Here is a 14469-nt window from a genome sequence, read left to right on the forward strand (position 1 = left end):
GGCAGCGCCGGGTGATTGGGGGGCTCAGGGGGGGCTGGGCAGCGCCGGGTGATTGGGGGGCTCAGGGGGCTGGGCAGCGCCGGGTGATTGGGGGGCTCAGGGCTGGGCAGCGCCGGGTGATTGGGGGGCTCAGGGGGCTGGGCAGCGCCAGGTGATTGGGGGGGCTCAGGGGGCTGGGCAGCGCCAGGTGATTGGGGGGCTCGGGGCTGGGCAGCGCCGGGTGATTGGGGGGCTCAGGGGGGCTGGGCAGCGCCAGGTGATTGGGGGGCTCAGGGGGGCTGGGCACCGCCGGGTGATTGGGGGGCTCAGGGGGGCTGGGCAGCGCCAGGTGATTGGGGGGCTCAGGGGGCTGGGCACCGCCGGGTGATTGGGGGGCTCAGGGGGGCTGGGCAGCGCCAGGTGATTGGGGGGCTCAGGGGGCTGGGCAGCGCCAGGTGATTGGGGGGCTCAAGGGGCTGGGCAGCGCCGGGTGATTGGGGGGCTCAGGGGGCTGGGCAGCGCCAGGTGATTGGGGGGCTCAAGGGGCTGGGCAGCGCCAGGTGATTGGGGGGCTCAAGGGGCTGGGCAGCGCCAGGTGATTGGGGGGCTCAGGGGGCTGGGCACCGCCAGGTGATTGGGGGGCTCAAGGGGCTGGGCAGCGCCAGGTGATTGGGGGGGCTCGGGGGGCTGGGCACCGCCGGGTGATTGGGGGGCTCGGGGGGCTGGGCAGCGCCAGGTGATTGGGGGGCTCGGGGGGCTGGGCAGCGCCAGGTGATTGGGGGGCTTGGGGGGCTCAGGGGCTGGGCACCGCCAGGTGATTGGGGGGCTCAGGGGGCTGGGCACCGCCAGGTGATTGGGGGGCTTGGGGGGCTCAAGGGGCTGGGCAGCGCCGGGTGATTGGGGGGCTCAGGGGGCTGGGCAGCGCCGGGTGATTGGGGGGCTCAAGGGGCTGGGCAGCGCCGGGTGATTGGGGGGCTCAGGGGGCTGGGCACCGCCGGGTGATTGGGGGGCTCAGGGCTGGGCAGCGCCAGGTGATTGGGGGGCTCAGGGGGCTGGGCACCGCCAGGTGATTGGGGGGCTCAAGGGGCTGGGCAGCGCCAGGTGATTGGGGGGCTCAAGGGGCTGGGCACCGCCAGGTGATTGGGGGGCTCAGGGGGCTGGGCACCGCCGGGTGATTGGGGGGCTCAGGGGGCTGGGCACCGCCGGGTGATTGGGGGGGCTCAGGGCTGGGGGCAGCCAGGCTGGACTCTGGGCAGCGTCTCCCCTCAGGCGCCGGGCACCAGGGCAAGGAGCCTGCTCAGCTTCGGCGCCTCCTGGCTCTGACCCCCATGACCCCCCCAGCGAGGCCCCTGGGGACCCCCCCCCCCCAAGGGCCCTGCCCCAGCTGGCGCCACAGACGGGACCTGGCGCAGGACGGAGCCTGTGAGTGCAGGGAGCCGGGATCTTCGGCAACGTCCGTCTGGGGGGGCTCCAGGTGCCCCCCCCAAGTCCCAAACCCAGAGACGGACCCCGCCCGGCAGCCAGCCTTAGACCCACCTTCCCCCGCACCGCCCCGGGAAACGGGTCACCCGTCTGCTCTCCAGCCCCCCGGCTGGCCCCTTGCAGGGGTCGGGTCCGGCCACCAGGACGGGGTGTCGGCCGGTCGCAGCCACACGGGCCCTGGGGTCGGGTCGCACACCCAGCCCCCCACCGCATAGGTACTTAGGGGAGAAACTGAGGCCCACACGGTATTCAAAGAAAAGAACTTTCCTACTTTGTCACAGTGGGGGAGCGTTGCCAAGTGACGGGGTCTGTGGCGGGCGGGAGGGGGCGGGTCCCTGGGGAATGGGCCCCTCCCCCACTGGGACCCCCGTCACAGTTCTGATCCTCTGTGCCCGGCGCCGCCCCAGCCAATGGGCCTGGGAGCCCAGCACCCGCGGGGTACGGCCCCTCGCACGGGCGCCCGAGCCAGCCTGGCCTTCCTTGGGCTGCTCCCCCAGCCCCGTGGTCATGGGGGGCTGCCCTTGTTGCTAGGGAACAGACGAGCAGGGCCCCGCTGCGGGGTCGAACGGGGGAGGGGTGACGCCGGAGCCCCCAGGGGGGCAGTGTCCCGCGGCGGGCAGCACGCAGCGCCACTGGCCCCGGCCGGCCTCCTGCCGCTGGACTCCGCTGACGCCGGCAGCTAGTGGCCTGCGAAGGAGAGGAGCCACTCAGGGGCCAGCGGGGGCTCAGGCACCCCACCCCGCGAGGGACAGCTCCCAGCCCATGCACAGACCCTGCACCATGACCCCGCGCGGACAGGCCCCCACCAGAGCGCGGGGCAAGGAGGGCACCTGCCACCCCGGGACAGAGCCACGGAGCCCAGCCACGGGTGGGGGGGACCCAGAACAGAGCCCAGCCAGGACAAGGCCACGGAGCCCAGCCACGGGTGGGGGGGGACCCAGGCCAGAGCCCAGCCAGGACAAGGCCACAGCTCCCAGGTGGGGGGGGGACCCAGGACAGAGCCCAGCCAGGACAAGGCCACGGCTCCCAGGCGGGGGGGGGACCCAGGACAGAGCCCAGCCAGGACAAGGCCACGGCTCCCAGGTGGGGTGGGGGGGACCCAGGCCAGAGCCCAGCCAGGACAAGGCCACGGCTCCCAGGCGGGGGGGGGGACCCAGGACAGAGCCCAGCCAGGACAAGGCCACGGCTCCCAGGCGGGGGGGGGGACCCAGGACAGAGCCCAGCCAGGACAAGGCCACGGCTCCCAGGCGGGGGAGGGGGGACCCAGGACAGAGCCCAGCCAGGACAAGGCCACGGCTCCCAGGCGGGGGGGGGACCCAGGACAGAGCCCAGCCAGGACAAGGCCACGGCTCCCAGGCGGGGGGGGGACCCAGGACAGAGCCCAGCCAGGACAAGGCCACGGCTCCCAGGCGGGGGGGGGGGACCCAGGACAGAGCCCAGCCAGGACAAGGCCACGGCTCCCAGGCGGGGGGGGGACCCAGGACAGAGCCCAGCCAGGACAAGGCCACGGCTCCCAGGTGGGGGGGGGGACCCAGGACAGAGCCCAGCCAGGACAAGGCCACGGCTCCCAGGCGGGGGGGGGACCCAGGACAGAGCCCAGCCAGGACAAGGCCACGGCTCCCAGGTGGGGGGGGGGGACCCAGGACAGAGCCCAGCCAGGACAAGGCCACGGCTCCCAGGTGGGGGGGGGGACCCAGGACAGAGCCCAGCCAGGACAAGGCCACGGCTCCCAGGTGGGGGGGGGGGACCCAGGACAAGGCCACGGCTCCCAGGTGGGGGGGGGGACCCAGGACAGAGCCCAGCCAGGACAAGGCCACGGCTCCCAGGCGGGGGGGGGACCCAGGACAGAGCCCAGCCAGGACAAGGCCACGGCTCCCAGGTGGGGGGGGGGGGACCCAGGACAGAGCCCAGCCAGGACAAGGCCACGGCTCCCAGGCGGGGGGGGGGACCCAGGACAGAGCCCAGCCAGGACAAGGCCACGGCTCCCAGGTGGGGGGGGGGGGACCCAGGACAAGGCCACGGCTCCCAGGTGGGGGGGGGGACCCAGGACAGAGCCCAGCCAGGACAAGGCCACGGCTCCCAGGCGGGGGGGGGGAACCCAGGACAGAGCCCAGCCAGGACAAGGCCACGGCTCCCAGGTGGGGGGGGGGGGGACCCAGGACAGAGCCCAGCCAGGACAAGGCCACGGCTCCCAGGCGGGGGGGGGGACCCAGGACAGAGCCCAGCCAGGACAAGGCCACGGCTCCCAGGTGGGGGGGGGGGGGGGACCCAGGACAGAGCCCAGCCAGGACAAGGCCACGGCTCCCAGGCGGGGGGGGGACCCAGGACAGAGCCCAGCCAGGACAAGGCCACGGCTCCCAGGTGGGGGGGGGGACCCAGGACAAGGCCACGGCTCCCAGGTGGGGGGGGGGGGACCCAGGACAGAGCCCAGCCAGGACAAGGCCACGGCTCCCAGGTGGGGGGGGGGGACCCAGGACAAGGCCACGGCTCCCAGGTGGGGGGGGGGGGACCCAGGACAGAGCCCAGCCAGGACAAGGCCACGGCTCCCAGGCGGGGGGGGGGAACCCAGGACAGAGCCCAGCCAGGACAAGGCCACGGCTCCTAGGTGGGGGGGGGGGGGGGACCCAGGACAGAGCCCAGCCAGGACAAGGCCACGGCTCCCAGGTGGGGGGGGGGGACCCAGGACAGAGCCCAGCCAGGACAAGGCCACGGCTCCCAGGCGGGGGGGGGGACCCAGGACAGAGCCCAGCCAGGACAAGGCCACGGCTCCCAGGTGGGGGGGGGGACCCAGGCCAGAGCCCAGCCAGGACAAGGCCACGGCTCCCAGGCGGGGGGGGGACCCAGGACAGAGCCCAGCCAGGACAAGGCCACGGCTCCCAGGTGGGGGGGGGGGACCCAGGACAGAGCCCAGCCAGGACAAGGCCACGGCTCCCAGGTGGGGGGGGGGGGACCCAGGACAGAGCCCAGCCAGGACAAGGCCACGGCTCCCAGGCGGGGGGGGGGACCCAGGACAGAGCCCAGCCAGGACAAGGCCACGGCTCCCAGGTGGGGGGGGGGGGACCCAGGACAAGGCCACGGCTCCCAGGTGGGGGGGGGGGACCCAGGACAGAGCCCAGCCAGGACAAGGCCACGGCTCCCAGGCGGGGGGGGGGGACCCAGGACAGAGCCCAGCCAGGACAAGGCCACGGCTCCCAGGTGGGGGGGGGGGGACCCAGGACAAGGCCACGGCTCCCAGGTGGGGGGGGGGGGACCCAGGACAGAGCCCAGCCAGGACAAGGCCACGGCTCCCAGGCGGGGGGGGGGGAACCCAGGACAGAGCCCAGCCAGGACAAGGCCACGGCTCCCAGGTGGGGGGGGGGGGACCCAGGACAGAGCCCAGCCAGGACAAGGCCACGGCTCCCAGGCGGGGGGGGGGAACCCAGGACAGAGCCCAGCCAGGACAAGGCCACGGCTCCCAGGTGGGGGGGGGGGGGGACCCAGGACAGAGCCCAGCCAGGACAAGGCCACGGCTCCCAGGTGGGGGGGGGGGGGGACCCAGGACAGAGCCCAGCCAGGACAAGGCCACGGCTCCCAGGCGGGGGGGGGACCCAGGACAGAGCCCAGCCAGGACAAGGCCACGGCTCCCAGGCGGGGGGGGGGACCCAGGACAGAGCCCAGCCAGGACAAGGCCACGGCTCCCAGGTGGGGGGGGGGGGGGACCCAGGACAGAGCCCAGCCAGGACAAGGCCACGGCTCCCAGGTGGGGGGGGGGGGACCCAGGACAGAGCCCAGCCAGGACAAGGCCACGGCTCCCAGGTGGGGGGGGGGGGGGACCCAGGACAGAGCCCAGCCAGGACAAGGCCACGGCTCCCAGGTGGGGGGGGGGACCCAGGACAGAGCCCAGCCAGGACAAGGCCACGGCTCCCAGGCGGGGGGGGGGGGGACCCAGGACAGAGCCCAGCCAGGACAAGGCCACGGCTCCCAGGCGGGGGGGGGGGACCCAGGACAGAGCCCAGCCAGGACAAGGCCACGGCTCCCAGGCGGGGGGGGGGAACCCAGGACAGAGCCCAGCCAGGACAAGGCCACGGCTCCCAGGTGGGGGGGGGGGACCCAGGACAGAGCCCAGCCAGGACAAGGCCACGGCTCCCAGGTGGGGGGGGGGACCCAGGACAGAGCCCAGCCAGGACAAGGCCACGGCTCCCAGGTGGGGGGGGGGGGGGACCCAGGACAGAGCCCAGCCAGGACAAGGCCACGGCTCCCAGGTGGGGGGGGGGGACCCAGGACAGAGCCCAGCCAGGACAAGGCCACGGCTCCCAGGCGGGGGGGGGGGACCCAGGACAGAGCCCAGCCAGGACAAGGCCACGGCTCCCAGGTGGGGGGGGGGGGACCCAGGACAGAGCCCAGCCAGGACAAGGCCACGGCTCCCAGGCGGGGGGGGGGGACCTAGGACAGAGCCCAGCCAGGACAAGGCCACGGCTCCCAGGCGGGGGGGGGGACCCAGGACAGAGCCCAGCCAGGACAAGGCCACGGCTCCCAGGTGGGGGGGGGGGGGACCCAGGACAGAGCCCAGCCAGGACAAGGCCACGGCTCCCAGGCGGGGGGGGGGACCCAGGACAGAGCCCAGCCAGGACAAGGCCACGGCTCCCAGGTGGGGGGGGGGGGACCCAGGACAGAGCAGGACTCTGGGTCCGAGTTGCCTGGGCTGCTGGGGACGCCCACCCGGAGCCTCAGGCCGGGACACGCCTGGGGACTGAGCCAGCAGAGACCATCAGCAGCCGCTGCTCCGGAGCACAGGCAGCCCCACACCCAGCCCCAGCCCCAGCCTCTCGGGCCCCCCCGACACCTGCCCCAGCCCCAGCCCCAGCCCCAGCCCCAGCCTCTCGGGCCCCCCCGGCACCTGCCCCAGCCCCAGCCCCAGCCCCAGCCCCAGCCTCTCGGGCCCCCCCGGCACCTGCCCCAGCCCCAGCCCCAGCCCCAGCCCCAGCCTCTCGGGCCCCCCGACACCTGCCCCAGCCCCAGCCCCAGCCCCAGCCTCTCGGGCCCCCCCGGCACCTGCCCAGGCTGCACGGCCCAGCACGGCGGGGGCACCGCCCCACACCCAGCCCGGCCCCCCCGACACCTGCCCAGGCTGCACGGCCCAGCACGGCGGGGGCACCGCCCCACACCCAGCCCGGCCCCCCCGGCACCTGCCCAGGCTGCACGTCCCAGCACGGCGGGGGCACCGCCCCACACCCAGCCCGGCCCCCCCGGCACCTGCCCAGGCTGCAGGGCCCAGCACGGCGGGGGCACCGCCCCACACCCAGCCCGGCCCCCCCGACACCTGCCCAGGCTGCACGGCCCAGCACGGCGGGGGCACCGCCCCACACCCAGCCCGGCCCCCACGGCACCTGCCCAGGCTGCACGGCCCAGCACGGCGGGGTCACCGCCCCACACCCAGCCCGGCCCCCCCGGCACCTGCCCAGGCTGCACGGCCCAGCACGGCAGGGGCACCGCCCCACACCCAGCCCGGAGCCGCGCGGGCGCCTCACCCTCCACCAGCAGGCGCGCGGAGGAGCGGTCGTCGAAGGCGTCGCAGGTGTAGGAGGCCTCGTCGTCCGGCCCCACCCGGTGGATGACGAGGGTCCGGTAGCAGTCGAGGTTGCAGATCTCGTACTTGTCGCTGGCGAAGATCTCGATGTCTCCGCGGAACCAGCGCACGCGCCCGCGGGCGTGCGACACCGTGCACTCCAGCGTGGCCTTGTGCCGCGCCAGCGCCGTCTTGTCGCGCAGCGGCTTCACGATCCGGATGGGGAGCGCTGCCACGGAGAGGCACCCGTGAGCCCACCGGGCAGGAGAGGGTGGGGAGGGGCCGAGCGAGGGGCGGGGGGTCACTCCCCTCACGCCCTGCACCCGCCCCACAGGCAGGGAGCGACCAGGCGAGCGCATCGGACTCCGTCAGAGAGGGGCAGCAAGTGGGCGGAGACCAGGAGCTGGTGGGAGCCCAGTGAACAGCCGAACCACCGCCCAGCGCCATCTGCGCAGGGGAGGCAGAGGGGGGGCTTGGAACCAGCTGATTCCCGGCTCGCACCCAGGGCCCTGCGCTGGGCGGCCCTTGAGACGTGGGGAGGGCAGAGCCGCGGCGGGGCCGGGAGCCAACCCCGCACTTCCCCCCTGTCAGCTAACCGATTAGCGGATGGAAATTCCATCGACTAGTCAAAGAGCAATGAAACGCCATTTAATATCCCTACCCCCGCCGGCCCATCCCCCGCCAGCCCGTCCCCCGCCAGACGCTTCCCCCGCCCACCCCGCCAGACGCTTCCCCTCGCCCGCCCGTCCCCCGCCAGACGCTTCCCCCGCCCACCCCGCCCGCCCGTCCCCCGCCAGACGCTTCCCCCCGCCCGCCCCGCCAGACGCTTCCCCTCGCCCCGCCCGTCCCCCGCCAGACGCTTCCCCTCGCCCGCCCGTCCCCCGTCCCCCGCCAGACGCTTCCCCCCGCCCACCCCGCCAGCCCGTCCCCCGCCAGACGCTTCCCCCGCCCACCCCGCCAGCCCGTCCCCCGCCAGACGCTTCCCCCCGCCCGCCCCGCCAGCCCGTCCCCCGCCAGACGCTTCCCCCGCCCGCCCCGCCAGCCCGTCCCCCGCCAGACGCTTCCCCCCGCCCACCCCGCCAGCCCGTCCCCCGCCAGACGCTTCCCCCGCCCGCCCCGCCAGCCCGTCCCCCGCCAGACGCTTCCCCCCGCCCGCCCCGCCAGCCCGTCCCCCGCCAGACGCTTCCCCCCGCCCCGCCCCGCCAGCCCGTCCCCCGCCAGACGCTTCCCCCGCCCGCCCCGCCAGCCCGTCCCCCGCCAGACGCTTCCCCCCGCCAGCCCGTCCCCCGCCAGCCCGTCCCCCGCCAGACGCTTCCCCCCGCCAGCCCGTCCCCCGCCAGCCTGTCCCCCGCCAGAAGCTTTCCCCCGCCCGCCCCGCCAACCCGTCCCCCGCCAGACGCTTCCCCCGCCCGCCCCGCCAGCCCGTCCGCCGCCAGACGCTTCCCCCCGCCCGCCCCGCCAGCCCGTCCCCTGCCAGACGCTTCCCCCCCGCCCGCCCCGCCAGCCCGTCCCCCGCCAGACGCTTCCCCCCCGCCCGCCCCGCCAGCCCGTCCCCCGCCAGACGCTTCCCCCGCCCACCCCGCCAGATGCTTCCCCTCGCCCGCCCGTCCCCCGCCAGACGCTTCCCCTCGCCCGCCCGTCCCCCGTCCCCCGCCAGACGCTTCCCCCGCCCACCCCGCCCGCCCGTCCCCCGCCAGACGCTTCCCCCCGCCCGCCCCGCCAGACGCTTCCCCTCGCCCGCCCGTCCCCCGCCAGACGCTTCCCCTCGCCCGCCCGTCCCCCGTCCCCCGCCAGACGCTTCCCCCCGCCCACCCCGCCAGCCCGTCCCCCGCCAGACGCTTCCCCCGCCCACCCCGCCAGCCCGTCCCCCGCCAGACGCTTCCCCCGCCCACCCCGCCAGCCCGTCCCCCGCCAGACGCTTCCCCCGCCCGCCCCGCCAGCCCGTCCCCCGCCAGACGCTTCCCCCCGCCCGCCCCGCCAGCCCGTCCCCCGCCAGACGCTTCCCCCCGCCCGCCCCGCCAGCCCGTCCCCCGCCAGACGCTTCCCCCGCCCGCCCCGCCAGCCCGTCCCCCGCCAGACGCTTCCCCCCGCCAGCCCGTCCCCCGCCAGCCCGTCCCCCGCCAGACGCTTCCCCCCGCCAGCCCGTCCCCCGCCAGCCTGTCCCCCGCCAGAAGCTTTCCCCCGCCCGCCCCGCCAACCCGTCCCCCGCCAGACGCTTCCCCCGCCCGCCCCGCCAGCCCGTCCGCCGCCAGACGCTTCCCCCCGCCCGCCCCGCCAGCCCGTCCCCTGCCAGACGCTTCCCCCCCGCCCGCCCCGCCAGCCCGTCCCCCGCCAGACGCTTCCCCCCCGCCCGCCCCGCCAGCCCGTCCCCCGCCAGACGCTTCCCCCCGCCCGCCCCGCCAGCCCGTCCCCCGCCAGACGCTTCCCCCCCGCCCGCCCCGCCAGCCCGTCCCCCGCCAGACGCTTCCCCCCGCCCGCCCGTCCCCCGCCAGACGCTTCCCCCCGCCCGCCCCGCCAGCCCGTCCCCCGCCAGACGCTTCCCCCCCGCCCGCCCCGCCAGCCCGTCCCCCGCCAGACGCTTCCCCCCGCCCGCCCGTCCCCCGCCAGACGCTTCCCCCCGCCCGCCCCGCCAGCCCGTCCCCCGCCAGACGCTTCCCCCGCCCGCCCCGCCAGCCCGTCCCCCGCCAGACGCTTCCCCCCGCCCGCCCCGCCAGCCCGTCCCCCGCCAGACGCTTCCCCCCGCCCGCCCCGCCAGCCCGTCCCCCGCCAGACGCTTCCCCCCCGCCCGCCCATCCCCCGCCAGACGCTTCCCCCCGCCCGCCCCGCCAGCCCGTCCCCCGCTTGCCCCAGCTGCCGACCGGGGCCGCGGGAAGGTTACCCTCCACGTGCAGGCTGGCTTCCGAGGCGGCCGCCTTGGCGACAAAGCGGATGCGTCCCGCGTCCTCCGGCCGCACGCTGCAGATGAGCAGGAAGTGCCGGGGGCCTGTGGGGGAAGGCGCTGCCATGACGCCCCCAGCCGTGGCCTCACCACTGCAGGGCAACCTGGGGGGGCTGCAGGGGCATCTCCCCGGGGCGGGGCCCCTGCCCCACCCCTACAGCAAAGCGCCTGGGACGGAGGCAGGGCTAACGGTGGGTCTGGGCCTGGCTGGGGACGTGACGCCGAGCTGGGAGGTCAGCCAGGCGGGGCTGAGACACGGAGCAGTGGGCAGAGCACGTGGCCCTGGATGAATTGCAGCCAGCGTGTTTGTGGGGAGCAATAGGGTGTGTGTGTGTGTGTGTGTGTGTGTGTGTGTGTGTGTGTGTGTGTAGCAATAGAGTGTGGGGGGGGTGTTTGTGGGGGGGGGAGCAATAGAGTGTGGGGGGGGTGTGTGTGTGTGTGGAGCAATAGGGTGTGTGTGTGGGGAGCAATAGGGTGTGTGTGTGGTGTTTGTGTGTGTGTGTAGCAATAGAGTGTGTGGGGGGTGTTGGGGGGGGGAATAGGGTGTGGGGGGGTGTTTGTGTGTGTGTGGGGGGGGAAGCAATAGGGGTGTGTGTGTGGTGTTTATGTGTGTAGCAATAGAGTGTGTGGGGGGGGAGCAATAGGGTGTGTGTGTGGTGTTTGTGTGTAGCAATAGAGTGTGTGGGGGGGTGTTTGTGTGTGTGTGTATGGGGAGCAATAGGGTGTGTGCGCATGTGTATGGGGAGCAATAGGGTGTGTGTGTGGTGTTTGTGTGTAGCAATAGAGTGTATGGGGGGTGTTTGTGTGTGAGTGCGTGTGTGGCGAGCAATAAGGTGTGTACGCATGTGTGTGCGCGCACGCCCCATCACAGCGTGTGGGGGGGGGAGCAATAGGGTGTGTGGGGGGGGGAGCAACAGGGTGTGTGTGTGTGTGTGTGGGGAGCAACAGGGTGTGTGTGTGTGCGTCCACACCCCATCACAGCGTGTGTGCGCCCCATCACAGCATGGGTTTGTGTGTGCGCGTGTGGGGAGCAATAGGGTGTGTGTGTGTGCGCATGCGCGCCCCATCACAGCGTGTGTGCCCCATCACAGCGTAGGTGTATGTGTGCATGTGTGCGCGCCCCATCACAGCATGGGTGTGTGTGTGCGCGTGTGTGGGGAGCAATAGGGTGTGTGTGTGTGTGTGCGTGCGTGCGTGCCCCATCACAGCATGGGGGTGTGTGTGCGCGTGTGTGGGGAGCAATAGGGTGTGTGTGTGTGTGTGCGTGCGTGCGTGCGTGCCCCATCACAGCATGGGTGTGTGTGTGCATGTGTGGGGAGCAATAGGTGTGTGTGTGTGTGTGTGTGTGTGTGTGTGTGTGTGGAGCAATAGGGTGTGTGTGGGGGGGGAGCAATAGGGTGTGTGTGTGTGTGTGTGTGTGCGCGCGCGTGTGTGTGGGGAGCAATAGGGTGTGTGTGTGTGGGGAGTAATAGGGTGTGTGTGTGTGTGTGTGTGTGTGTGGAGCAATAGGGTGTGTGTGTGCGCGCGCGTGTGTGTGGGGAGCAATAGGGTGTGTGTGTGTGTGGGGAGCAATAGGGTGTGTGTGTGTGTGTGTGTGTGTGTGTGTGGGGAGCAATAGGGTGTGTGTGTGGGGGGGGAGCAATAGGGTGTGTGTGCGCGCGCGCGCGTGTGTGTGGGGAGCAATAGGGTGTGTGTGTGTGTGTGCGCGCACGCGTATGTGTGGGGAGCAATAGGGTGTGTGTGTGTGTGTGTGTGTGTGTAGGGAGCAATAGGGTGTGTGTGTGCGCGCGCGCGTGTGTGTGGGGAGCAATAGGGTGTGTGTGTGTGTGTGTGTGCGCGCACGCGTGTGTGTGGGGAGCAATAGGGTGTGTGTGTGCGCGCGCGCGTGTGTGTGGGGAGCAATAGGGTGTGTGTGTGTGTGTGTGTGCGCGCACGCGTGTGTGTGGGGAGCAATAGGGTGTGTGTGTGTGTGCGCGCGCACGCGTGTGTGTGGGGAGCAATAGGGTGTGTGTGTGTGTGTGGGGAGCAATAGGGTGTGTGTGTGTGTGTGTGGGGAGCAATAGGGTGTGTGTGTGTGTGTGTGTGTGGGGAGCAATAGGGTGTGTGTGTGTGGGGGGGAGCAATAGGGTGTGTGTGTGTGTGTGTGTGTGTGTGTAGGGAGCAATAGGGTGTGTGTGTGCGCGCGCGCGTGTGTGTGTGGGGAGCAATAGGGTGTGTGTGTGCGCGCGCGCGTGTGTGTGTGGGGAGCAATAGGGTGTGTGTGTGCGCGCACGCGTGTGTGTGGGGAGCAATAGGGTGTGTGTGTGTGTGGGGAGCAATAGGGTGTGTGTGTGTGTGTGTGTGTGTGTGTGTGTGGGGAGCAATAGGGTGTGTGTGTGTGTGTGTGTGTGGGGAGCAATAGGGTGTGTGTGTGGGGGGGGGAGCAATAGGGTGTGTGTGTGTGTGTGTGTGTGTGTGTGTAGGGAGCAATAGGGTGTGTGTGTGCGCGCGCGCGTGTGTGTGTGGGGAGCAATAGGGTGTGTGTGTGCGCGCACGCGTGTGTGTGGGGAGCAATAGGGTGTGTGTGTGTGTGCGCGCGCACGCGTGTGTGTGGGGAGCAATAGGGTGTGTGTGTGTGTGTGTGTGGGGAGCAATAGGGTGTGTGTGTGTGTGTGTGTGGGGAGCAATAGGGTGTGTGTGCGCGCACGCGTGTGTGTGGGGAGCAATAGGGTGTGTGTGTGTGTGTGTGTGCGCGCACGCGTGTGTGTGGGGAGCAATAGGGTGTGTGTGTGTGTGTGTGGGGAGCAATAGGGTGTGTGTGTGTGTGTGTGTGTGGGGAGCAATAGGGTGTGTGTGTGGGGGGGGAGCAATAGGGTGTGTGTGTGGGGGGGGGAGCAATAGGATGTGTGTGGGTGTGTGCCCCATCACAGCGTGTGTGTGTGTGTGCGTGCGCCCGACAGCACACCTGTCTGAACTAGGCCCCACGCTGTGCACTCCTGCCAGTAGCCCCGGGATCTGCCAGGGCTCCTCCCCGCATCCCAGCGCAGGGCGAGCGCGTCGGTGTAAGGGCAGCAGCCGGACACGGGGACACACGTGGGGGGGGCAGGGGACACTCACCCTCCTGCCGAATTTTCACCGTGCTTGTGGCTTTGATTTTCTCACTGCCCCTGAACCACTCGCCCTTCACGTCCTCGTGCGACACCTGGCAGGTGAAGACGGCGTTCTCGTCCTCCCGCACGTGCACGTCGGCCAGTTCCTGCACGATCTGCACCAGGCGCTCTGCACGGGACAGGCCAGCAACAGAACCCTGGAGTCCCGGAGCCACAGAGCCCTTGGGGGCCTAAGGGTGGCCCCGTCTCCCCCCCCCGCCCGCCCCAGGCTGCCCGCGTACCGTAGACCCGCAGCCTGGCAGCGGCCCGGTAGTCACCCGCGTCGCACACGTACTCGCCCGCGTCCTCCAGGCGGCAGTGGCTGAGCTGCAGCAGGCGCCGGCGGCCCACGGAGTAAATGCGGCACCGGGGCCCCACTCGCAGCGCTGCCCCGTCCTGCAGGGACACGGAGTCAGGGGCCGCCCGAGGGGCTGAGACCTGCAGCCCCCTGGGGCACCGTCCCGCGAGCCCCCAGCCCGACTGGCACCAGGCACCCGCCCTCACCTTGTACCACTTCACCTCCGCCAGGGCCCGGGACAGCTCGCACTCAAAGCTGGCAGCCCCCGTCTCCGGGACACCCACATCCCGGGGGGCCTTCACCATGGCCACGGGCAGCTCTGTGGGGAGAGACACAGGCCCAAGGGTCAGCGCAGGAGGAGGGGACCAGAGGGACACAGGACACTGCTGTGGGGAAGCTCACAGCAGGGAGCTCCTGGCTGGGCACTGCAGAGCGTCAGGCTGAGGGGAGCCTGTGTTCCTGGGCCCCCCAGGTCTGACACGTGGCGCGACCCACAGCGGAGCCCCACCTCTGACAGTCAGGCGGGCGCTGGAGCGCAAGGTGTCAGCAGTGAACGTGATGGTCCCTGAATCCTGCAGCGTGAGCCCCAGCAGCGTCAGGCTGTGCACGCAGCCCGTGGCGCTGACCCGGCAGGTCCGGCTGGGCTTCACCCGGATGCCATCCCGTGTCCACAGCCCGGGCACGTCGGCGTGGGACAGCTCCAGCTGCAGCGTGGCCGTCTCCTTCTCAAAGGTCTCCACATCCGACAGCGGCTTCCGCACGGACACCTTTCGGGCTGCAAGAGAGCCATGCTGGGGGGCAGCGGTGGGATTGCACCCGGACTGGCGCGGGGGGGCAGCAGTGGGATTGCACCCGGACCGGCGCGGGGGGGCAGCGGTGGGATGGCACCCGGACCGGCGCGGGGGGGGCAGCGGTGGGATGGCACCCGGACCGGCGCGGGGGGGCAGCGGCGGGATGGCACCCGGACCGGCGCGGGGGGGCAGCGGTGGGATGGCACCCGGACCGGCGCAGGAGGGCAGCGGTGGGATTGCACCCGGACCGGCGTGGGGGGGCAGCGGCGGGATTGCACCCGGACCGGCGCGGGGGGGCAGCGGTGGGA

The 14469-nt window shown here is 72.9% G+C and overlaps 1 protein-coding gene across 1 annotated transcript in view; it reads right to left on the minus strand.

Moving 5' to 3' along the window:
* Positions 1-1418: 1418 nt before the first annotated feature.
* Positions 1419-14469, minus strand: part of LOC142823518 (obscurin-like protein 1) — a 93994-nt gene continuing 80943 nt past the window's right edge. Inside the window, 7 exon segments of the mRNA XM_075914613.1 lie at positions 1419-2148; positions 6969-7235; positions 9885-9989; positions 13041-13202; positions 13315-13468; positions 13577-13689; positions 13879-14145. Coding sequence (XP_075770728.1) covers positions 2141-2148; positions 6969-7235; positions 9885-9989; positions 13041-13202; positions 13315-13468; positions 13577-13689; positions 13879-14145 — 1076 coding nt within the window. The 3' untranslated portion in view covers positions 1419-2140.

The sequence above is a fragment of the Pelodiscus sinensis genome, unplaced genomic scaffold, assembly GCF_049634645.1.
Source record: "Pelodiscus sinensis isolate JC-2024 unplaced genomic scaffold, ASM4963464v1 ctg188, whole genome shotgun sequence".
NCBI lineage: Eukaryota > Metazoa > Chordata > Testudines > Trionychidae > Pelodiscus > Pelodiscus sinensis.